Here is a 27,023-nt window from a genome sequence, read left to right as displayed (position 1 = left end):
GGCACTTTTCGTGTTTTGTGTTTTGGTTCTAAATCCCTGCTCGTGTTTTGATTTTGAATCTGGATAATTTAAAAAACAACAACATAAAAACAGCTTAAATCACAGAATTTGGGGGTAATTTTGATCCTACGGTATTATTAACCTTAATAACATTCATTTCCAGTCTATTCTGAACACCTCACACCTCACAATATTGTTTTTAGGCCAAAAGGTTGCACTGAAGTGGCTGTATGACTAAGCTAAGCGACACAAGTGTGCGGCACAATCACCTGGCACATCTAGGAGTGGCACTGCAGTGGCAGACAGGATGGCACTTAAAAAACTAGGCTCCAAACAGTGCATGACGCAAAGAAGAAAAAGAGGTGCAAGATGGAATTGTCCTTGGGCGCTCCCAACAACCCTTATGTTGTATAAACAGGACATGCACACTTTAACAAACCAATCATTTCAGTGACAGGGTCTGCCACGCGACTGTGGCTGAAATGACTGGTTTGTTTGGGCCCCCACCAGAAAAGAAGCAATCAATCTCTCCTTGCACAAACTGGCTCTACAGAGGCAAGATGTCCACCTCCTCCTCATCCTCCAATTCCTCACCCCTTTCACTGTGTACATCCTCCTCCTCACAGAGTATTATTTTTTCAGGCCACCAACAGCATCTCCTGCACGCCCCGGTCATTTTTCAAAACATTCTGCACCACCAAATTAATTGTATGTGCAAAACATGAGATGTGCTGGAATATGCCCAGATGTAATGCATGCACAATATTGGTGGCGTTGCTTGTTATCACAAATCCCCAGGAGAGTCTAATTTGGGTAAGCCATTGTGCGATGATGTCTTTCAGTTTCCGTAGGAGGTTGTCAGCGGTGTGCCTCTTACAGAAAGCAGTGATACATAGCATAGCCTTCCTAGGAACGAGTTGGCATTTGCGAGATGCTGCTACTGGTGCCACTGCTGTTGTTGCTGTGGGAGGCCATACATCTACCCAGTGGGCTGTTACAGTCATATAGTCCTTAGTATGCCCTGTTGCACTTGTCCACAAGTCCGTGGTTAAGTGGACAGTGGGTACAACTGCATTTTAAAGGACACTGAGGACACTATTTCTGATGTCTCTGTACATTCTTGGTATCGCCTGCCTAGCGAAGTGGAACCTAGATGGGATTTGATACCGGGGACACAGTACCTCAAACAATTCTCTAAGTCCCACTGAACTTATGGTGGATACCGGACGCACGTCTAACACCAACATAGCTGTCAAGGATTCAGTTATCCGCTTTGCAAAAGGATGACTGCTGTGATATTTCATCTTCCTCACAAATGACTGTTGGACAGTCAGTTGCTTAGCTGAAGTAGTACAAGTGGTCTTCTGACTTCCCCTCTGGGAGGACGATTGACTCCCAGCAGCAACAACAGCAGCGGCAGCAACAGGAGGCGTACCACTCAAGGATCCTCTGGAGGAATCCCAGTTAGGAGATGACTCCTCAGTCTTGACAGTGACATGGCCTGCAGGACTACTGACATTCCTGACTGAGGAGGAAGTTGTTATTGAGGGAGTTGGTGGTGTGGCTTGCAGGAGCTTGGGTACAAGAGGAAGAAGGGATTTAAGTGTCAGTGGGCTGCTTTCGCTCTTACCCAAAGTTTCACAACTTGACACTGACTTCTGATGAATGCGCAGCAAGTGACGTATAAGGGAGCATGTTCCTAGGTGGTTAACATCCTTACCCCTACTTATTACAAATTGACAGAGGCAACACACGGCTTGACACCTGTTGTCCGGATTTGTGTATAAATAATTCCACATCGAAGAGGTGGCTTTTTTGGTATTTTGCCCAGGCATCACAATGGACTTCTTCATCCCACATACAACAGTTGTCTCCCACGGTGCCTTATTTAAACAATCCACATCACCATCAGAATCCTCATCGTCAACTTTATCCTTAACACCAGCAACACCCATATCCTCATCCTGGTGTACTTCAACAGTGACATCTTCAATTTGATTATCAGAAACTGGACTGTGGATGCTCCTTCCAGCACTTGCAGGGGGCGTGCAAATGGTAGAAGGAGCCACCCCTCCCCTTCAAGTGTTGGGAAGGTCAGACATCACAACCGCGACACACTTGGACTCTCCTTGGGGATTTGGGATACCATCTTAGAACGCACAGTTCTTTTCTGTGGTTTTTCCAGCTTAACTCTTTTAATTTTTCTAGCAGGAGAATGAGGGCTTCCATCGTCATGTGAAGCTGAACCACTAGTCATGAACATAGGCCAGGGCCTTAGCCTTTCGTTGCCACTCTGTGTCGTAAATGGCATATTGGCAAGTTTACGTCTCTCCTCAGACCATTTCAATTTCTTTTTTTGGGTCTTTTTACTGAACTTTGGCTTTTTGGATTTTACATGCATTCTACTATCACATTGGGCATCGGCCTTGGCAGACGATGTTGATGGGTTTTTATTGTCTATGTCATGGCTAGTAGCAGCAGCTTCAGCACTAGGAGGAAGTGGTTCTTGATCTTTCCCTATTTTATCCTCCAAATTTTTGTTCTCCATTATTTTTCTGGAGATATATAACAATATGTGGTACAGGAGAGAGTACCTCTACACCACAGAGGGCAAACCCTGTGAAAATTATTTGGATTAAATTTTACTAGCCCTTTGATTTGGAGTAAATAATATACAGCACAGGACAGCACCACTGAATTTATATAGCAGCACCACTGGACTGGACTTAAATGGATTTATTTGGATTTATATAGAATTATACGGCAGGATCACTGGATTTATATGGCAGGACCGCTGGACATATATGGAAGTATCAATGGACATATATGGCAGTATCACTGGACATATACTGCAGTATCACTGGACATATATACGTCAGTATCAATGGACTGGACTTATACGGCAGTACCACTGGAATTATACGTCAGGATCACTGGATTTATATGGTAGTACCTCTGGACATATACAGCAGTATCACTGGACATATACGGCAGTATCACTGGACTGGACTTATACGCCAGTACCACTGGAATTATACGGCAGGATCACTGGATTTATATGCCAGTACCACTGGAATTATACGGCAGGATCACTGGAATTATAATGCAGGATCACTGGATTTATACGACAGTACCGCTGGACATATACGGCTGTATCAATGGACATATACGGCAGTATCACTGGACATATACGGCAGTATCACTGTACATATACGGCAGTATCACTGGACATATACGCCAGTACCACTGGAATTATATGGCAGGATCTCTGGAATTATATGTCAGGATCAATGGATTTATAGGGCAGTACCGCTGAACATACACAGCAATATTAATGGACTTATACGACAGTATCACTGGACTGGACTTATACATTAACGTTTACCAATGCCAGCCAGTACTGCGAAGGCATCTGAGTAAGCCTCAGTTGTTCAATGGATATTTTATCTATAAATTAAGGTAGGTAATAGGAGATTTCCAATGGCTGTAATATGCACTGATCCCCTTGGGCCTTTTGTTATTAAATTGGCACATGTGCATGAACTTGCTATGCACTCTGCAGAATTTAAATCCCAGCTCAGAATCCCAGACCATATTAATACTGTTAACATATTACAATTACATACATATATGTCAGAGCCAGTGGTGACTGCTGTCTGTGGGTTGTAGCGCAGACCACACATTGCATGGGTGGGGAGGAGGGGAGGCGGATAACACATACAGTAAACACATACATGTAATGATGTATCTAATATATGTGCTGGCTACTTTCCCAGTAATCAGTAGCGCTGTGCATTTCACATCCACTGCTGCACCTGGAATGCAGCCTTATTCGGCTTCACTTTTCCTAAGCCCACCCCCAGACTCCCATTGGCTAATTTCACAGTAGGCTTGGGGCGGGCTTGTAGAGAAAGCCAATTGCTGTGTCCCAGGTGCAGTGGTTGCTCCGGCTGATTTTGGGGACCGGCAGCCATCATAAAAATATATTACATACAACATTACATATAAGTTTATATGTGTTCACCCCCTCCACACCCCATGCAATATATGAGCCACCACTGGTCAGAACTCACATTAATAAACATTACTAAACAAAAATAGATTAGAAAACTTGCATTATAGTACATAATATATAGAAATGTGGTTGAGGCTCTTTTCCATTACCATTTATATGTTACCACTGACTGAGTGTGATGGACTGGGACTGAAAATAGACCATGGCATTTAAAGCACACAGACCCACCACCAGCATCTGGCTCCTGGCATAGACTTCTGCCCTTTCTATCCCTTACTCATCCTACTTTATAGTCTATGCTCTTACAAATATGAAAACAACATACAAGTGTACACTGGGGTGAATCCAGAAGAAAACGAAAATATGGGGGGGGGGGGGGGGAGGCAGCAAAATAGTGGAAAGAAGGGTGGCTATTGGAGCTGGTTGTATTTGCACGCATCAAGGGCGCACAATCTCCCAGCTGGGGGTGTGTGGTTTCACAGGATATGTGGTGTGTGGGCCACAAATGCACAGTGCAAGGGTCATTGCCAGGAAAATGGCCAACACTCCATTCTCCTGGAGTCTTGTGCAAGCCCAGTAGACACTAGCACCATGCTAAAATCTACTAGTACCCAGCACCGTGACACTTACTATGCTGCCTGGATGCTGACGAGAGAGGAGAGGACCACAGTTGGAGATTGCACACAGGCATACTCCTCTCATACGTCACTGCCTTATATACATTATGCCATACAGTAGTAGTATGCCTTATACATTATGTCACACAGTAATGTCCATTGTAACACATTTTGCCACACACACAGTAATGCTTATGACATATTATGCCACAAAGTAATGTCCCTTTCAAATGATGCCACACAGTAATGCCCTCTGCAAATTATGCCATGCTGTTGTAGTGCCTCTTACACATTATGCCACACAATGCACTGCCCCTTATAACATTATGACCAGTGCTGCAAGTATGGCGGTACTGGGCAATACTGCGTACCGGTAAGAAATTCCCAGCAGGTATGCAGTACCGCCAGGTGTCCACTTTGTAGACACCCGGTGTTGGAGAGAGGAGAGCGCAGCATGAGCCTCTCCTCACCTGCTCATCTCCATTCTGCCTGCCAGTCATTTCCCCCCGAGTCCGGTGGTGACAGCGTGTATTACACTGACTGAAATGCCGGTCCGTGAGCCAATCAGCGCTCGTGGACCGGCAGCCAATCAGGATCTGCCACTGCCAGACCGCGAGCTCTGATTGGCTCGCAGACCGGCGCCAGATCTGATATACAGACCGCCACCACAGGAGGATTTGGAGACCGGACTGAGAGCAGGAGAGGGTCAGGAGGGGCATGTGCTGTGCTCTCCTCTCCGCAGCAGCAACAGCAGCAGACAGTGCCAGCAACAGGCAGCTGCAACAGTGAGTTGCTCTGCTGGGGGTATATCTGGCACTGTGGGGGTATGTGTATCTGGCAAAGTGGGGGCATGTGTATCTGGCACTGTGTGGGCATATCTGGCACTATGGGGGCATATCTGGCACTCTGGGGGCATGTTTATCTGGCACTGTTTGGGGATATCTAGTACTGTTTGGGCATATCTGGCACTGTGTGGGGCATATGTGTATCTGGCACAGTGGGGGAATATCTGGCACTGTGGGGGGCATATCTGGCACTCTGGGGACATATCTGGCACTCTAGGAGCATGTGTAACTGGCAAAGTGGAGGCATATCTAGCACTCTAGGAGTATGTGTATCTGGCAAAGTGGAGGCATATCTGGCACTGTTTATGACATATCTGGCACTGTTTGGGCATATCTGGCACTGTGGGGGCACATCCAGCACTCTGGGGATATATGTGTATCTGGCACTGTGGAGGCATATCCAGCATTGTGGGGGCATGTGTATCTGGCAACATGGGGGGCATATCTGGCACTTTGGGGGAATATCTAGCACTCTAGGGGCATGTGTATCTGGAACAGTGGGGGCATATCTAGCACTGTGGAGGCATATATGTATCTGGCACTGTGGGACATATCTAGCACTGTGGGGGCATGTGTATCTGGCAAAGTGGAGGCATATATGGCCCTGTGGGGCATATCTGGCACTGTGGGGGCATATCTGGCACTGTGGGGATCATGTGTATCTGGCAACATTGGGGCATATCTGGCACTGTGGGGGAATATGTGTATCTGGCCCTGTGGGGGCATATCTAGCACTGTGGGGGCATGTGTATCTGGCACTGTGGGGGCATATCTGGCACTCTGGGGGCATGTGTATCTGGCACCGTGGGGGCATAACTTTCACCGTGGGGGCATATCTGGCACTGTGGGAGCATATGTGTATCTGGCACTGTGGGGGCATATCTTGCATTGTGGGTGCATATCTGGCATATGTGTATCTGGCACTGTGGGGGCATATGTGTATCTGGCACTGTGGGGGCATATGTGTATCTGGCACTTTTGGTGGCATATGTGTATCTGCCACTTTTAGGGGCATATGCATATCTGCCACTATTGGGGGCGTATGGGTATCATGCCATTTAATTGGCCACTTCCCATGTGGCATGTGGCCACACCAATTTAAGTACCACTAAGAATTTTTTTCTACTTGCACCACTGATTATGACCCACACTAAATCCCCCCATGCAGCCTTTTATCTCCCCCTGTGTATATCCAGAAGCCTCTCATCTCCCCCTTTATGTGCCACCAGAATTAGCCAACAGCAGCAGATTCTCATCTCCCCATCATGTACCACCAGCAGTATCCTCTCACTTGCCCCTCATGTGCCACCAGCAGCAGATTCTCACCTACCCCTCATGTGCCACCAGCAGTAGCCTCTCAACTCCCCCTCATGTGCCACCAGCACATGTACAGTACAGATGCTTAATTTTTCATATTATCTTTAATTTAACTTTAACAGAATATATTATTCTGAACTTCTAGCCATCACCATAGAAACTGGTGCAGAGTGCAGCATAGGCCTGTACATTGTGTGTTTTCACAATGCACATGCTTCAGAATCAAATGTCTGCAAGGACAGATGATGCACAATCATACTGTATGCAATTAGTTGCATCTCCTACTTGCCATAACTGGTCTTTTCTAGGGTATTATCATGTAGGCAATGTTTCCGTATGTTGTCACAGTTAGCCAGTAGTGTAAATATGCACATTATCAGGCATATATTTTGCACCAAGGATAGGGCTGGTGGAGGTATGCACTAAAGATGATAAAGTATGAAACAAAGGGTCACTCCACTCACAAACACACGTACAACTTGGCATATGGGCAAATACATATATCCATGGAAGCAATGCCACAGCATTTACAACCAACTTGTCTTCAACTTTGCAGAGGTAGATGTTCTAAGCCTTGGAGAGTGATAAAGTGGAGAGAGGTAAAGTACCAACCAACCTGCTGCTGTCATTTTTCAAACAGCCTGTAACAGGGCTGTTAGGAGCTGATTGGCTGGTACTTTATTTCTTGATCCCCTTTATTACTCTCCAAGGCTTAGTACATCTGGCCTATAATGTTTTCTCTACTCCTTCCTCTTCCCTTCTTTGTCGTGAAGTCTGTGAAATTGCACTTGTACATAAATTTATTAATATAAATCTGCTGTAACACATATGGATGTCTAAAACACATTTGTACTATAATACCCATGTTATGCTAAATTATCAATAATTCATTATAAAATACTTTGATTTCAGTGTGTTTCATACGAGTATTTTCTCTCCAACAGGTACACAAAAATGAAGACTGCAACCAATATTTATATATTTAACCTGGCATTGGCAGATGCTCTAGTGACAACCACAATGCCTTTTCAAAGCACTGAATTCTTAATGAACTCCTGGCCTTTTGGAGATATTCTATGTAAAATAGTTATCTCAATTGACTATTATAATATGTTTACCAGTATATTTACTTTAACCATGATGAGTGTTGACCGATATATTGCGGTCTGTCACCCTGTGAAAGCATTGGATTTCCGTACACCTTTAAAAGCAAAGGTCATCAATGTGTGTATCTGGATGCTGTCATCTTCTGTTGGAATATCAGCCATTGTACTTGGAGGCACAAAAATGAGTGACGGTGAGTAAATTATAGCACACTCAATATATTTATCTCATATACAATGAACGAGGCTATCTTATGTAGAATATCTATCTATCTATCTATCTATCTATCTATCTATCTATCTATCTATCTATCTATCTATCTATCTATCTATCTATCTATCTATCTATCTTCCATGTAGTAGACTCAGTACACATACAGTAAGATAAGTCACTCAACACATTAAAGCACTTCTCCTGAGAGTGGTCCACTGACCACTCCTAACTATAGACAGCGAGAGCCTCAATATTGGGTCATACATAATGTGTCATTGAAAGCTACTGTAATTTACCAGAAGGTATCCCAAAACTCTCCAATACAGAGCTACAGGTACCCAAATTCCTTGCCAGATACTGATATGTGTCCTCATATACTGTTGCCGTGGTCACGCCAAACATCCTTCTTGGTAGGGGCATTTTAATAGAGGAGCGGGCCCATGTGCAGACTCCGGATGGGCCCCCTCTTCTCGACAGTGCAGTTAGCTCTGGAATTGTGCCAGAGTCTACTGCACATGTGCAGGTCTCCGGAAACATGGCATCCATGTTCTGGAGACTAATTTTACTAATGCACATGTGCAGCGCCCATTTTGGCTGATTTTTGCCTCGACTGTTGCGCCCGACGCGGGACTCCGGACAAGTAAGTAATACAACATGGGTGCAGTGTCTGCGGTGTGGCCCCCCCTGGACCCAGGGGTCCCATGCACAGTATACATTGCACATATTATAGAAACATCAATGCTTCTTGGTGCTCCAGGTCCTGTGTGACTTGTCTTTCGCAGAGCATCTTAATAAATTTATTTGATTTGCGACACTTGTATATTTGTATGCGACTGAGTCTGAATCTGTATATGAAGTACCACAATGTAGAGGCCATGGCTTTTTTTATGCCAATTTCCATTGTGCTTCATATACAGATTCAGACTCATGCGTTCTTAAATTACATTACCGTATGAGACTATTCCATGCATTTACCACCTTATTGCAAACAAAAATGAATAAAAATTCCTTATGAGTGTCCTCTAGTTCTATTTAAAAATTCTGCCTTCCTGACCTTTATTAATACTGAAATATATGAATGTTTCTATCATATCCTCTCTCTACCTTCTCTTGTGTTAATTGTACATATTCAGCTATTGGAGTCTGTCCTGAAAAGTTTTATTAGGCAGAATATGCATCATATGTGCTGCCCTTCTGTGAAATTAAATTATAATATTTATTTATATACTGGCAGAATATTCTTCAATGTCCCACAACAAACACAGTAATAAAGTGTGTAATGACGTAATCTGTGCTGAATAACTTATGCTGCTTTCACATTGCAAAACCTGCTTTTGAAACGGTTCTTTAAACGGTTCTTAAAACGGGTCTGAGCAGTTAAACCCCCTTCACATCGCATGTTGTAACCAGTATATTACCATTTCATGACAGTTTTGGTACCTTTCACACTGAACCCGTTTCACCCATAGAAAATAGTGGTTGTCATTATAAATGGACTTTTCTGGCCCACACATTATTAATAATTATTAATTAATTAATTATTAATAATTTGGATAGTCGTACGATGGAACCCAGCAGCTTGAAGCATTTTAACCATGTTTTTATATATGAGTGCATCCTTGACTGTCCCAGTTATTTGTCTGCAGATTTCCTTATCCCCTCTGATTCTTAGCAGCTCCCTCACCTCTTCATCACTCCAAGTTGCCATTGTATAATATATTTGCAGTAAGAAAACGCTTCTAAACCCACTCTCATGTGTCTGATGTGTTTTTCCTCCAGCTTCCTGCTTCTGCCTGGTGACATCACACATGGAGACAGCCTATCACCTCCTGTGGCTTGGAAATACCGTTTCAGAGCCTTTCACACTGCACAGTGAAACGGGTCTGAACCGGGTAGGACCCTGCTTTTTAACCGTTTCAAAATACCAGTATTTTGAAAACGGTAAATTCAAGGTGGCCCTTTCACATCGCAGCTAGAACCGTTTAGGAAGGCTGAAAAATCGGCAATTTACCGGGTTAAAGCTGCGGTGTGAAAGGGGTATTACACTGATATGTTGGCCAGGGCTGTAACAACAGTACCAGTTGGATAGGATGGCACTCACCAGGAGCACCAGCTCAGCCACCACAGATTGTACTGTAACAAGTGGAAAGCAGGCTGCGATACTATACTGGGGAAGACTTTCTGCAAATTACCCCAGCCTTACATTTTAGTTTTAGCTTTTTGCTCTGTGCTCCATCAAAGAGCCTCCATGATGTTGTGGTAACATGCACTACAGTACATCATGATGTTTACTTTTAATGCAGCCGTGCAAGTCCTTCACTTTGCCAAGGGCAGACCACAAGATACTAATGTTGACAAAGAACATTAAAAAAAAAAAAAAAAAATCTATGATACTAAGGGCAAAACTTCCTTCTACTTTTATTTCTGCCATTATTGTGTTCTAGAACAAGGTTTCTGCTGACCAGGAGTACTCAGGGCCATAACTATGTGCCTGAGGTGCCTTACAAATAGGGATGGCCATTGACCATCGATGATTCAAAATTGGAAACAATCTATAGCGAACACACCGATGGCCATCCCTAGTTGCAAACAGCGTAAATGCGCTGTGGGCGCACCATCAGGCACCACCATCACCATCACCGCCTCTGCTAGCTGCAGCACTGCCCGCTGTCATGTGTGTATTGGAGCGCTTGGTTTCTTCTCTGCAGAGTGCACCACTACATGCAAGACAACAGGCAGCGCTGCGGCATCCCCCTGCATGCTCTGCTCCCTCCCTGCTTACCCTGTCTCCGACGCATCATCCTCTCTTTAATCCCACATTGCCCTGCTGCAGGTGCCGCGGTGCGTGCGTGGATTGGGTGGGAGCAGAGGCATGCACACGGGGTGTGTGACTGGCATAGTTCACAGAGAAAAAGGTGGTAATGGCTTCCAGTGAAGAGGGCGGAGATTGCCGAGAGGCACAGAGTGATGGGGGGTGGTAGGGTTACTGAAAGACACAGAGTGATGGGTGAAGAGTTGCTGAGAGACACAGAGTAAATGGGTGGTGGGAGGGTTGCTGAGAGACACAGTGATGGGGGGGTTGCTGAGAGGAACAGAGTGGTGGGGGGTTGCTAAGAGTCACAGAGTGATAGGAGGTTGCTGAAAGACACATAGTGATGGGGAAAAGGATTACTGAGTGACACAGAGCAAGGTGGGGTTCTGAAAGACACAGAGCGATGGTGGTGGTGTTAGGGTTGTTGAGAGATACAGAGTGACAGGAGTGATGGGAGAGTTGCTGAGAGACACAGAAGGATGAGAGGGGGTTTGCTGAGAGATACAGAGTGATGGGGTGGTGGGAGGGTTGCTGAGAGACACAGAATGATGGGAGGGGGTTTGCTGAAAGACAAAGAGTGACGGGGTGGTGGGAGAGTTGCTGAGAGACATAGAGTGATGTGGGGATGCTGAGAGACAGAGTGGTGGGAGAGTAGCTGAGAGACACTGCGTGTGGGGGGGGGGCAGGTTGATTGACTGCCCGCTGTCATGTGTGTATTGGTGTGCTTGGCTTCTTCTCTTCCAGGCGCACCACTACATACAAGACAACAGGCAGCACTGCAGCTTCAACTTGCATGCTCGGCCCCCTCCAGGCTTACCCTGTCTCGGATGCATCATCCTCTCTTTTATCCCACATTGCCCTGCTGCAGGAGCCACAGCGTTTGCGCGGGTTGGGTGAGAGAAGAGGCATATGCATGGGGTGTGTGACTGGCATGGCTCACAGAGAAACAGGTGAGAATGGCTGCCAGTGAAGGGGGGGAGGTTGCTGAGAGGCACAGAGTGATGGGGTTGGTGTGAGGGTTGCTGAGAGACACAGAGATAGGAAGGTTTTTTTTTAGAAACACAGAGTGACGGGGTGGTGGGAGGGTTGCTGAGAGACACAGAGGGATGGGAGGGGGTTTGCTGAGAGACACTGAGTGACGGGGTGATGGGAGGGTTGCTGAGAGACACAAAGTGATGGGGGTTTGCTGAGAGACACAAAGTGATGGGGGGTTGCTGAGAGACACAGAGTGATGGGAGGGGGTTTGCTGAGAGGCACAAAGTGGCCGGGTGGTGGGAGGGTTACTGAGAGACATAGAGTGTGGTAATAATGAGAGGGTTGCTGAGAAACACAGAGTGAGGGTGGGGGGCAGGTTGAGTGACAGTGAAGGGTATGATGCTGAGAGACAGACACAGAATGAAGGGAGCAGGCTGAAAAAGTGACACTGAGTGAGGTTGGGCATGTTAAGAGACAGTGAATTGTATGAGGCTAAGAGACACAGAATGAAGGGGGTAGTATGAGAGACAGAATAAAGGGAAGCATGCTGAGAAACACAGAGTGAGGGGGCAGGCTGAGAGACAGTGATGGGTATGAAGCTGAGAGACAGAATGAAGGGAAGCAGGCTGAGAGACACAGAGTGAAGGTGGGCAGACAGAGACACAGATTGAGGGGGCAGGCTGGGAGACACAGAATGAAGGGGGGCAGATGGAGACACAGAGTGAGGGGGCAGGCTGAGAGACAGTGAAGGATATAAGGCTGAGAGTGTCCGAGTGTGCCTTCCGTGTGCTCTGCCTCCCCTCATCTTCCCCTGAGGGACTTCTGGGTACAGAAGGTGACTGCAGACTACTGATGTTCCTTATACAGTCATGTAAGTGCAAAAAGGTGGTGCGGGGGAATACACACACACACACCTCTCATTCCCTATAGGCGTTCTACCTGTTGTAATGTGTATAAGGGGCTCTACCTGTCATAATGTGTATAAGAGGCTCTACCTGGCGTAATGTGTATAAGAGGCTCTACCTGACATTGGGGGTCATTCCGAGTTGTTCGCTCTTTGCCGATTTTCGCAATGGAGCGATTAAGGCGAAAATGCGCATGCGCATGGTACGCTGTGCGCATGCGCTAAGTATTTTAGCACAAAACTTAGTAGATTTACTCACGTCCGAACGCAGAAATTTCATCGTTGAAGTGATCGGAGTGTGATTGACAGGAAGTGGGTGTTTCTGGGCGGAAACTGACCGTTTTCTGGGAGTGTGCGGAAAAACACAGGCGTCCCAGGATAAAACGCGGGAGTGTCTGGAGAAACGGGGGAGTGGCTGACCGAATGCAGAGCGTGTTTGTGACGTCAAACCAGGAACGAAACGGGCTGAGCTGATCGCAATGTAGGAGTAAGTCTCGAGCTACTCAGAAACTGCTAAGGAATTTCTATTCGCAATTCTGCTAATCTTTTGTTCGCAATTCTGCTAAGCTAAGATACACTCCCAGAGGGCGGCGGCCTAGCATGTGCAATGCTGCTAAAATCTGCTAGCGAGCGAACAACTCGGAATGACCCCCATAATGTTTGTAAGGAGCTCTACCTGCCATAATGTGTATGGTGTAATGTGTATAAGGGGATCTACCTGGCATAATATGTATAAGCAAATATGTATCAGGACTGTACATGGCGTAATGTGGGTAAGGGGCTCTACCTGGCATAATGTGTATAAGGAGCTCTACCTGTGATAATGTGTATAAGTGGCTCTGCCTGACATAATGTGTATAAGGGGCTCTACCTGGCGTAATGTGTGTAAAGGGCTCTACCTGGCGTAATGTGTATAAGTAGCTCTACCTGGCATAAGTGGCTTTTCCTGGCATAATGTGTATAAGGGCTGTACCTGGTGTAATGTGCATAGAGGTTCTTTCATGACATAATGTGTATAAGTGGCAGTACTGTGTGGTATAATTTGAATAATGGACACTACTGTGTGGTGTACTGTGAATTAATACTATTCTGTGGCCACGTCCCTCCTCGTGAAACCATGCCTCTACATTTTTGCCGCACGCCTTTGGCACGCACTGTTCCCATTCAATGAGATTGTCAGTGGCATTTCTGCTAGAAAATGCTACTGACATTCCAGAGCATACTTGCCGAAATTCTGGATAGCTCCACCGAGAGGGGACAGCTAGGTCGGCACAATAGGGAACATGACGCGGCATGGGTGGGCGTGGTGGGGTAAACATTGCAGAATTTGGGGAGGAACAGGGGGCATGAGATTCCAGGCACCATGAAACAGGGGGCGGGGCTACAGTAACTCGATTCAATGTGTATCACGTCATCAGACGCTCCCGGACCACCCACTTTGCACAACTGCGTGGGAGTATTGAGGGCAGATGCAGGGGATACAGAGTTGTAGAAGACTCCCGGCCATTTTGGGAGAGAAGGCAAGTATGGTCCACATTTTCTGACCATTAGTTTTTCACAGCATCCTTAAATAAATTAAATATCACAGATTACACATCTACTTTATCATTCTTTTTATCAATTTCTTACACAGGGTAATATCTCTTAAGGCTCTCGCACATATATATCTTTTTTGTTTGCAGGTTTGTTAACTACATTCAGTAGGTGCTCTCATGCAAAAATGATAAAACTGCAATTATTTGTCACAATTTAACTGTGAATGCAAATGAAGCTAAAGCAGTTTTCAAGCCCTCTTGGGGAAATCTTTACATTGCTTCTGCATCTTAATATTGATTTTGTTTTGTCTTCACTTTAATTAGTTTTCTTCCCCCTGCTCTTATATTGAGATATAATTTGCAGTTAATCAATATGTGATAATTTATTGGTACCAAAAAATGCAAAGAGTGTTTTGTTATAATCTGTACTTTGTAAATCAGGATGTGATAGTTTTCCTTTTTTAAATCATCCATAATTGTTCCCACTGGATAGAATTTACATAAAGAATTATTTTTAGTAAGCAAAGTAGTGTCTTGCATATATTACATTTTTTACAGACAGAAGTAGGAAGTTTAGTAAAGTGTGTTTCTTTGAAACCCCTTACAGCTAATTTCTTGGAACTTTTAAAGCCATTGGATCCGCAAAAGGCATACCCCCTCAAAATTGCTGGTTTTCAAATTGCTGTTTTAGATGTCGAAGTCCCAATCATAGCATTTTATTGCATAGCAACAATAAATAACTGACAGAAATCCACAATTAATAAAAATCGGTTGCTTTGTGAGCTATCTTGCCTGACAATGTTTAAGAAATTATGTAAATAAATATAAATCCCTCCCTTCCCTTCAGTAACAGGCCTTGATACTCAGCACCAGGACAAATCCTCCAGTAATTGACTGAGTCCCTAAACCTAGAGATGAATGGACCAATGCCAAATAGCACTAGACCCATGCTGGCAACCCTGGCAAGTGGCAACCAGGAAGCAGGATTAAAATATTCAAAAATGTATTATTATTATTATTATTATTATTATTATTATAATAACATTTATTTATTTATTTATATGATGCCACAAGGGTTCTGCAGTGCCTAACATAGTGCATAAACAAATGAGCAAAACAAAAAACAGGTACTTACAGTATAATACAATACAATACAATACATTATAATACAATACAATACAATACATTATAATACAATACAATACATGTTTTACTGTAGACATTGCTGCATCAGTGGTCATAACACTCAAAGGAGCAGCAGAAACTAAGTATGGAGTTGGTGATAGTATAAGTAAGGGAAGGCAAAGCACAGCTTACATTCATAAGGGGAGAGGCAGACAGACAGGGGTGAAACAGATGGAGTAGACAGTGAGAATGGAACAGAGGGTTAGGATGAGAGATGGCTGGGATTAACGTAGTAGGTCTTGAGAGCCTGTTTGAAGTTTTGTAAAGAAGTGGAGAGTCTGATAGGGAAAGGTAGAGAATTCCAGAGGTAGGGAGCAGCATGGGAATAATCTTGGTGGCGGAAGTGGAAGAAAGTAATCAGTTCACAGGAGAGTCAGTGTTTATTTGTGGAGTGAAGACGGTCGGTGGGAGAGCGAAGGGAGATAAAGTCAGAGATGTTAACAAGAGAGGAATGGATGAGGGCTTTGGAAGTGATTGTGAGAAGCTTGAATTGGGTTCTGAAGGGGAAGTGGAGAAAATATAGGACTTGTAGGAGATTGGAGGCAGACGCAGTATGTTTGGTGAGGAAAATGAGATGGGCAGCAGCATAGAGGAAAGATTGGAGAGAGGTGGAAGTCAGCGAAGTCAGATAGGAGGAGGTTACAGTAGTCCAAGCTGGAGATGACCAGTGAGTGGATGAGGAGGGTCTTAGTAGCATACGGGGTGAAAAAGAGTCTGTTCCAGGAAATATATTTGAGATGGAAATCGCAGGACTGCGAAAGATACTGAATGTGCAATTTGAAGGAGAGGGAGGAGAAAAGGATAACTCCAAGACAGCACACTTTGGGGCTTGAGGAGATGGTTGTGCCATCAATAAATAATGACATTTGGGGAAGTGAGGTTATGCAGGAGGGTGCGAAGATGATCAACTCAGTCTTAGACATGCTAAACTTAAGAAATCATACGTTTAAAAAACCATAGTGCTCATTCTTGTGGCACTGCAAATTTCAGCATGCAATAGTACAGATCCAATAGTACAAGCATTAAAGTACGTGTACTGCCTTAGTATAACAGCTCGACATTGTGAAAAGGCATCTGAATATGTGGGAACAGCACAGCTGTTGTGGTGAGAGGCTTTCATCATTTTATTTTACTTTAGCCTAGCTGATAAATTCATTTTACGTACCAGGCGCTGTGCCATAATTCCAAACTGTTTTGGTAAATGTCAACCTAAATCAGTATTGATGATTTACTTGGTTAACTAAGCCACTTGTTAACCAAATCATGGAAAAATAGTTTCTACTAGCTTAACAAGTTGATAATAGAATAACATAATAGATCTCACTGCACATTTGGATTAATTTTAATTTTAAAAACAGCATGCACCTGTGCTAACTGATAGAAATCAAGGACAGCTAATATAAATGCACTCTAATCTTTCCAGTGTAAATTAAATATTGGAAAGATTTTTTTTTTATGTGTATGCACATTTGTCATTTGTTAGACTATAACAACTGTAGGTTTAAATTTTCAATTACAGTATTATGTGTCCACACACATCTAGCTTCCATGCACATTAAACAGCCAGTTCTAGTCATGCTGTGGTGTGATCTAGTAGTGCTGAGCTTCTTTTCATGCTACTTTTTACTAGTGATGTGCACCGGAAATTTTTCGGGTTTTGTGTTTTGGTTTTGGATTTGGTTCCGCGGCCGTGTTTTGGATTCGGACGCGTTTTGGCAAAACCTCCCAGAATTTTTTTGTCGGATTCGGGTGTGTTTTGGATTCGGGTGTTTTTTTACAAAAAACCCTCAAAAACAGCTTAAATCATAGAATTTGGAGGTCATTTTGATCCCATAGTATTATTAACCTCAATAACCATAATTTACAATCATTTTCAGTCTATTCTGAACACCTCACACCTCACAATATTATTTTTAGTCCTAAAATTTGCACCAAGGTCTCTGGATGGCTTAGCTAAGCGACACAAGTGGCCGACACAAACACCTGGCCCATCTAGGAGTGGCACTGCAGTGTCAGGCAGGATGGCACTTCAAAAAAATAGTCCCCAAACAGCACATGATGCAAAGAAAAAAAGAGGAGCACCAAGGTCGCTGTGTGACTAAGCTAAGCGACACAAGTGGCCGACACAAACACCTGGCCCATCTAGGAGTGGCACTGCAGTGTCAGGCAGGATGGCACTTAAAAAAATAGTCCCCAAACAGCACATGATGCAAAGAAAAAAAGAGGAGCACCAAGGTCGCTGTGTGACTAAGCTAAGCGACACAAGTGGCCGACACAAACACCTGGCCCATCTAGGAGTGGCACTGCAGTGTCAGACAGGATGGCACTTAAAAAAATAGTCCCCAAACAGCACATGATGCAAAGAAAAATGAAAGAAAAAAGAGGTGCAAGATGGAATTGTCCTTGGGCCCTCCCACCCACCCTTATGTTGTATAAACAGGACATGCACACTTTAACGAACCCATCATTTCAGCGACAGGGTCTGCCACACGACTGTGACTGAAATGACTGGTTGGTTTGGGCCCCCACCAAAAAAGAAGCAATCAATCTCTCCTTGCACAAACTGGCTCTACAGAGGCAAGATGTCCACCTCATCATCATCCTCCGATTCCTCACCCCTTTCACTGTGTACATCCCCCTCCTCACAGATTATTAATTCGTCCCCACTGGAATCCACCATCTCAGATCCCTGTGTACTTTCTGGAGGCAATTGCTGCTGGTGAATGTCTCCATAGAGGAATTGATTATAATTCATTTTGATGAACATCATCTTCTCCACATTTTCTGGAAGTAACCTCGTACGCTGATTGCTGACAAGGTGAGCGGCTGCACTAAACACTCTTTCGGAGTACACACTGGAGGGAGGGCAACTTAGGTAGAATAAAGCCAGTTTGTGCAAAGGCCTCCAAATTGCCTCTTTTTCCTGCCAGTATACGTACGGACTGTCTGACGTGCCTACTTGGATGCGGTCACTCATATAATCCTCCACCATTCTTTCAATGGTGAGAGAATTATATGCAGTGACAGTAGACGACATGTCAGTAATCGTTGGCAGGTCCTTCAGTCCGGACCAGATGTCAGCACTCGCTCCAGACTGCTCTGCATCACCGCCAGCAGGTGGGCTCGGAATTCTTAGCCTTTTCCTTGCACCCCAGTTGCGGGAGAATGTGAAGGAGGAGCTGTTGACGGGTCACGTTCCGCTTGACTTGACAATTTTCTCACCAGCAGGTCTTTGAACCTCTGCAGACTTGTGTCTGCTGGAAAGAGAGATACAACGTAGGTTTTAAATCTAGGATCGAGCACGGTGGCCAAAATGTAGTGCTCTGATTTCAACAGATTGACCACCCGTGAATCCTGGTTAAGTAAATTAAGGGCTCCATCCACAAGTCCCACATGCCTAGCGGAATCGCTCTGTTTTAGCTCCTCCTTCAATGTCTCCAGCTTCTTCTGCAAAAGCCTGATGAGGGGAATGACCTGACTCTGGCTGGCAGTGTCTGAACTGACTTCACGTGTGGCAAGTTCAAAGGGTTGCAGAACCTTGCACAACGTTGTAATCATTCTCCACTGCGCTTGAGTCAGGTGCATTCCCCCTCCTTTGCCTATCTCGTGGGCAGATGTATAGGCTTGAATGGCCTTTTGCTGCTCCTCCATCCTCTGAAGCATATAGAGGGTTGAATTCCACCTCGTTACCACCTCTTGCTTCAGATGATGGCAGGGCAGGTTCAGGACTGTTTGCTGGTGCTCCAGTCTTCGGCACGCGGTGGCTGAATGCCGAAAGTGGCCCGCAATTCTTCGGGCCACCGACAGCATCTCTTGCACGCCCCTGTCGTTTTTTAAATAATTCTGCACCACCAAATTCAATGTATGTGCAAAACATGGGACGTGCTGGAATTTGCCCAGATGTAATGCACGCACAATATTGGTGGCATTGTCTGATGTCACAAATCCCCAGGAGAGTCCAATTGGGGTAAGCCATTCTGCGATGATGTTCCTCAGTTTCCGTAAGAGGTTGTCAGCTGTGTGCCTCTTCTGGAAAGCGGTGGTACAAAGCGTAGCCTGCCTAGGAATGAGTTGGCGTTTGCGAGATGCTGCTACTGGTGCCACCGCTGCTGTTCTTGCTGCGGGAGGCAATACATCTACCCAGTGGGCTGTCACAGTCATATAGTCCTGAGTCTGCCCTGCTCCACTTGTCCACATGTCCGTGGTTAAGTGGACATTGGGTACAACTGCATTTTTTAGGACACTGGTGACTCTTTTTCTGACGTCTGTGTACATTTTCGGTATCGCCTGCCTAGAGAAATGGAACCTAGATGGTATTTGGTACCGGGGACACAGTACCTCAATCAAGTCTCTAGTTGCCTGTGAATTAACTGTGGATACCGGACACACGTTTCTCACCAACCAGGCTGACAAGACCTGAGTTATCCGCTTTGCAGCAGGATGACTGCTGTGATATTTCATCTTCCTCGCAAAGGACTGTTGGACAGTCAATTGCTTACTGGAAGTAGTACAAGTGGTCTTCCGACTTCCCCTCTGGGATGACGATCGACTCCCAGCAGCAACAACAGCAGCGCCAGCAGCAGTAGGCGTTACACTCAAGGATGCATTGGAGGAATCCCAGGCAGGAGAGGACTCGTCATACTTGCCAGTGTCATGGCCTGCAGGACTATTGGCTTTCCTGTGTAAGGAGGAAATTGACACTGAGGGAGTTGGTGGTGTGGTTTGCAGGAGCTTGGTTACAAGAGGAAGGGATTTAGTGGTCAGTGGACTGCTTCCGCTGTCATCCAAAGTTTTTGAACTTGTCACTGACTTCTGATGAATGCGGTCCAGGTGACGTATAAGGGAGGATGTTCCTAGGTGGTTAACATCCTTACCCCTACTTATTACAGCTTGACAAAGGCAACAAACGGCTTGACACCTGTTGTCCGCATTTGTGTTGAAATAATTCCACACCGAAGAGGTGATTTTTTTTTGTATTTTGACCAGGCATGTCAATGGCCATTTTCGTCCCACGGACAACAGGTGTCTCCCCGGGTGCCTGACTTAAACAAACCACCTCACCATCAGAATCCTCCTTGTCAATTTCCTCCTCAGCGCCAGCAACACCCATATCCTCATCCTGGTGTACTTCAACAGTGACATCTTCAATTTGACTATCAGGAACTGGACTGCGGGTGCTCCTTCCAGCACTTGCAGGGGGCGTGCAAATGGTGGAAGGCGCAAGCTCTTCCCGTCCAGTGTTGGAAAGGTCAGGCATCGCAACCGACACAATTGGACTCTCCTTGGGGATTTGTGATTTAGAAGAACGCACAGTTCTTTGCTGTGCTTTTGCCAGCTTAAGTCTTTTCATTTTTCTAGCGAGAGGATGAGTGCTTCCATCCTCATGTGAATCTGAACCACTAGCCATGAACATAGGCCAGGGCCTCAGCCATTCCTTGCCACTCCGTGTCGTAAATGGCATATTGGCAAGTTTACGATTCTCATCAGACGCTTTCAATTTTGATTTTTGGGTCATTTTACTGAACTTTTGTTTTTTGGATTTTACATGCTCTCTACTATGACATTGGGCATCGGCCTTGGCAGACAACGTTGATGGCATTTCATCGTCTCGGCCATGACTAGTGGTAGCAGCTTCAGCACAAGGTAGAAGTGGATCTTGATCTTTCCCTATTTTAACCTCCACATATTTGTTCTCCATTTTTTAATGTGTGGAATTATATGCCAGTATCAATAGCAATGGCCTACTACTATATATACTGCGCACAACTGAAATGCACCACAGGTATGGATGGATAGTATACTTGACGACACAGAGGTAGGTAGAGCAGTGGCCTTCCGTACCGTACTGCTATATATACTGGTGGTCACTGTCAGCAAACTGCAAAACTAAAATGCACCACAGGTATAGAATCTAGATGGATAGTATACTTGACGACACAGAGGTAGGTAGAGCAGTGGCCTTCCATACCGTACTGCTATATATACTGGTGGTCATTGTCAGCAAACTGCAAAACTAAAATGCACCACAGGTATAGAATCTAGATGGATAGTATACTTGACGACACAGAGGTAGGTAGAGCAGTGAACATATATATTGGTAGATGCTCAATTAGCATAGTGATATCATTCAGGTGCTCGAAAGGGAGGGGTATTTCTAAGCAAGAAAAAAAGGCATTTGTTTCCCCCAGCACCCTGAATGATAACCGTAACCAGATATAAATTCCACATAATAATAGAATTCAGAGATCTTCGTTACACATATTTGCGCAAATGTGTGAATAAGCCCCAAAGCCGCAACAAGGCGTCTCTGTATATTTGGGGTCCCTAGCGCTATATCTAGGTGCAGGGAGTGACACCCCAAAACACCAGCATAAGCCAGAAAGCCCAGCGTAGCATACCAGTGAAAAAACTATAGTGTTAATAAATTAGTATTTAGGAAGCCGAAGCTATAGAGAAAGTGATACAAAAATGAAATGAAATTAAAATAGAGAAATAGTGTTAAAAAATTAATAAGTGAAAAGTGTTAATAGAATGTAAAGGTATGCCACACTAAGGCCATCCAGCTCAGCCAGTCCAGAGGCACCACACCTCACACCTCCATTACCCCAATCTGGGTCTAAGATTAACCAGAAAGGAGCCACATGATAATGGCTCCTTACTACAATATGTCTAAGCTAAGAGCTACCTACCTTCAGAGATCTTCGTTACACATATTTGCGCAAATGTGTGAATAAGCCCAAAAGCCGCATCAAGGCGTCTCTGTATATTTGGGGTCCCTAGTGCTATATCTGTTATGAGCCACGGCTGTGGCTCATTCCTGTTTTGAATGTCGGTTAGGTATTTTATGTTATACTTCTGTTTATGTTCCCCGTGGGTGTCATGGGGTGCTTGGAGCTCTCCCTTAAGGAGAGGATACTGTTATGAACCACAGGTAGTGGTTCATTCTTATTTTATGTTTATAGTTCTTTTGCAGGCCAGGATTTCCCTTTGCTCTGGTTTAGAGGATTATTGTTTGCTGTCAGTGGTCAGTCTGTGTAATTGCAGTCTGTTCCCATGTGTTCAGCCTCACCTGGCTGCTAATTGCATCTTGTCAGTTTGGAGTCATGCAACAGGGCAGCTGCATGACATTATTAATTAGGCCTCTCTGTTATATGCTGGCTGAGTGCAATTCACAGACGCTGGTGATATTTCTAGGTTTCCTGTCTGCTTGAGTTCTGAGCTTGTTCCTGCCAGTTCCTGAGCTCCTGTGTAGCAGTGTCTGTCGAGTTGCTTCCTGTGTCGATTCCTGCGTCAAGTCCCTGTGTCTGATCCCGTGTCTGATCCCGTGTCCTGCCGTGAAGCGTTCCTGTCCAGAAGTCCTGTGGCTTTGCCTATGCCTGGTCGAGTTTCTGGCTTCTTGGTGTCCACCGGTCTGTCGTTTGGGATTCTGCCTGTCTTCCAGTTCTGAAAGTCTGTGTCGGGAGCATTGGGGGTTCCTGTCCGTTTGCCAGTATTCGTACCGGTTCCGTGAGTAGCGGCTCTGCCACGTCCATCGGCCTAGGCCGCTGTATTCCGTTATTATTTCTGTCACTGGTGTTTTGCAGAGGGTTCTGCTTATGCTGTCACCGCCGGTACACAAAAGTATTGTGTCGGCGACGGCGTGTGGTCAGCATTTCCTTTGTTGTTCTTTTCCTATGGCGGCAAGCCGCACATACTTTGGTTTTAGGTTTGTTAGTAGCCCCTGGCCTTGTTATTTAGTTAGAGGGCCCCTTGTTATCACCCTGTCTCGGTTCACTCTTTGTCTCTCATTAAGACCTGAGGGGGCATCGAAGTTGGGCAGACGTAATCCGCCCTTCAAACGCGGCTGCCATGGGCTCAAGCAACCATAGTCTCGCAAGAGTGTACTGACAGCACGGGCAAGACAACGGAGATAGGGCGCCAGGGGCTATTCCCTTTCCATTCCCCTTTCCCAGCATTACGTCCTGGTGCTCTGGACTCACTTCATAACATCTCCCTTGTTCTGAGCACCAGGAACCTAACAATATCTAGGTGCAGGGTGTGGCACCCCAAAACACCAGCATAAGCCAGAAAGCCCAGCGTAGCATACCAGTGAAAAAACTATAGTGTTAATAAATTAGTATTTAGGAAGCCGAAGCTATAGAGAAAGTGATACAAAAATGAAATGCAATTAAAATAGAGAAATAGTGTTAAAAAATTAATAAGTGAAAAGTGTTAATAGAATGTAAAGGTATGCCACACTAAGGCCATCCAGCTCAGCCAGTCCAGAGGCACCACACCTCACACCTCCATTACCCCCATCTGGGTCTAAGATTAACCAGAAAGGACCCACATGATAATGGCTCCTTACTACAATATGTCTAAGCTAAGAGCTACCTACCTTGGAGCAACCCCATGATGCTCCATGTGGCATGTCAGGGCCTGCACCTCCTCCTAATGCAGGAACCTCTCTGCCTCTCACAACAAACATATATATTGGTAGACGCTCAATTAGCTTAGCGATATCATTCAGGTGCTCGAAAGGGAGGGGTATTTCTAAGCAAGAAAAAAAGGCATTTGTTTCCCCCAGCACCCTGAATGATAACCGTAACCAGATATAAATTCCACATAATAATAGAATTCAGAGATCTTCGTTACACATATTTGCGCAAATGTGTGAATAAGCCCCAAAGCCGCATCAAGGCATCTCTGTATATTTGGGGTCCCTAGCGCTATATCTAGGTGCAGGGTGTGGCACCCCAAAACACCAGCATAAGCCAGAAAGCCCAGCGTAGCATACCAGTGAAAAAACTATAGTGTTAATAAATTAGTATTTAGGAAGCCGAAGCTACAGAGAAAGTGATACAAAAATGAAATGCAATTAAAATAGAGAAATAGTGTTAAAAAATTAATAAGTGAAAAGTGTTAATAGAATGTAAAGGTATGCCACACTAAGGCCATCCATCTCAGCCAGTCCAGAGGCACCACACCTCACACCTCCATTACCCCAATCTGGGTCTAAGATTAACCAGAAAGGAGCCACATGATAATGGCTCCTTACTACAATATGTCTCAGCTAAGAGCTACCTACCTTGGAGCAACCCCATAATGCTCCATGTGGCATGTCAGGGCCTGCACCTCCTCCTAATGCAGGAACCTCTCTGCCTCTCACAACAAACATATATATTGGTAGATGCTCAATTAGCTTAGTGATATCATTCAGGTGCTCGAAAGGGAGGGGTATTTCTAAGCAAGAAAAAAAGGCATTTGTTTCCCCCAGCACCCTGAATGATAACCGTAACCAGATGTAAATTCCACATAATAATAGAATTCAGAGATCTTCGTTACACATATTTGCGCAAATGTGTGAATAAGCCCCAAAGCCGCATCAAGGCGTCTCTGTATATTTGGGGTCCCTAGCGCTATATCTAGGTGCAGGGTGTGGCACCCCAAAACACCAGCATAAGCCAGAAAGCCCAGCGTAGCATACCAGTAAAAAAAACTATAGTGTTAATAAATTAGTATTTAGGAAGCCGAAGCTATAGAGAAAGTGATACAAAAATGAAATGAAATTAAAATAGAGAAATAGTGTTAAAAAATTAATAAGTGAAAAGTGTTAATAGAATGTAAAGGTATGCCACACTAAGGCCATCCAGCTCAGCCAGTCCAGAGGCACCACACCTCACACCTCCATTACCCCAATCTGGGTCTAAAATTACCCAGAAAGGACCCACATGATAATGGCTTCTTACTACAATATGTCTAAGCTAAGAGCTACCTACCTTGGAGCAACCCCATAATGCTCCATGTGGCATGTCAGGGCCTGCACCTCCTCCTAATGCAGGAACCTCTCTGCCTCTCACAACAAACATATATATTGGTAGATGCTCAATTAGCTTAGTGATATCATTCAGGTGCTCGAAAGGGAGGGGTATTTCTTAGCAAGAAAAAAAGGCATTTGTTTCCCCCAGCACCCTGAATGATAACCGTAACCAGATAGAAATTCCACATAATAATAGAATTCAGAGATCTTCGTTACACATATTTGCGCAAATGTGTGAATAAGCCCCAAAGCCGCATCAAGGCATCTCTGTATATTTGGGGTCCCTAGCGCTATATCTAGGTGCAGGGTGTGGCACCCCAAAACACCAGCATAAGCCAGAAAGCCCAGCGTAGCATACCAGTGAAAAAACTATAGTGTTAATAAATTAGTATTTAGGAAGCCGAAGCTATAGAGAAAGTGATACAAAAATGAAATGCAATTAAAATAGAGAAATAGTGTTAAAAAATTAATAAGTGAAAAGTGTTAATAGAATGTAAAGGTATGCCACACTAAGGCCATCCAGCTCAGCCAGTCCAGAGGCACCACACCTCACACCTCCATTACCCCAATCTGGGTCTAAGATTAACCAGAAAGGAGCCACATGATAATGGCTCCTTACTACAATATGTCTAAGCTAAGAGCTACCTACCTTGGAGCAACCCCATAATGCTCCATGTGGCATGTCAGGGCCTGCACCTCCTCCTAATGCAGGAACCTCTCTGCCTCTCACAACAAACATATATATTGGTAGATGCTCAATTAGCTTAGTGATATCATTCAGGTGCTCGAAAGGGAGGGGTATTTCTAAGCAAGAAAAAAAGGCATTTGTTTCCCCCAGCACCCTGAATGATAACCGTAACCAGATATAAATTCCACATAATAATAGAATTCAGAGATCTTCGTTACACATATTTGCGCAAATGTGTGAATAAGCCCCAAAGCTGCATCAAGGCGTCTCTGTATATTTGGGGTCCCTAGCGCTATATCTAGGTGCAGGGTGTGGCACCCCAAAACACCAGCATAAGCCAGAAAGCCCAGCGTAGCATACCAGTGAAAAAACTATAGTGTTAATAAATTAGTATTTAGGAAGCCGAAGCTATAGAGAAAGTGATACAAAAATGAAATGCAATTAAAATAGAGAAATAGTGTTAAAAAATTAATAAGTGAAAAGTGTTAATAGAATATACAGAGACGCCTTGATGCGGCTGTAGGTAGAGCAGTGGCCTTCCGTACCGTACTGCTATATATACTGGTGGTCACTGTCAGCAAACTGCAAAACTAAAATGCACCACAGGTATAGAATCTAGATGGATAGTATACTTGACGACACAGAGGTAGGTAGAGCAGTGGCCTTCCGTACCGTACTGCTATATATACTGGTGGTCACTGTCAGCAAACTGCAAAACTAAAATGCACCACAGGTATAGAATCTAGATGGAAGGTATACTTGATGACACAGAGGTAGGTAGAGCAGTGGCCTTCCATACCGTACTGCTATATATACTGGTGGTCACTGTCAGCAAACTGCAAAACTAAAATGCACCACAGGTATAGAATCTAGATGGATAGTATACTTGACGACACAGAGGTAGGTAGAGCAGTGGCCTTCCGTACCGTACTGCTATATATACTGGTGGTCACTGGTCAGCAAAACTCTGCACTGTACTCCTCCTATATAATATACTGGTGGTCCCCAGTACCC

The 27,023-nt window shown here is 44.8% G+C and overlaps 1 protein-coding gene across 1 annotated transcript in view; it reads left to right on the top strand.

Annotated features, from left to right (window-relative positions):
* OPRK1 (opioid receptor kappa 1) overlaps nucleotides 1–27,023 on the top strand; it is a 153,209-nt gene that overhangs the window by 114,019 nt on the left and 12,167 nt on the right. Inside the window, exon 3 of the mRNA XM_063923719.1 lies at nucleotides 7,739–8,091. Within this exon, the coding sequence (XP_063779789.1) occupies nucleotides 7,739–8,091 (353 nt within the window). The remainder of the gene's footprint in view (nucleotides 1–7,738; nucleotides 8,092–27,023) is intronic.

This window comes from Pseudophryne corroboree, chromosome 5, assembly GCF_028390025.1.
Source record: "Pseudophryne corroboree isolate aPseCor3 chromosome 5, aPseCor3.hap2, whole genome shotgun sequence".
Classification (NCBI taxonomy): Eukaryota; Metazoa; Chordata; class Amphibia; order Anura; family Myobatrachidae; genus Pseudophryne; species Pseudophryne corroboree.
The sequence above is the reverse complement of the archived record's forward strand: the minus strand, read 5'-3'. Positions and strand labels throughout refer to the sequence as shown.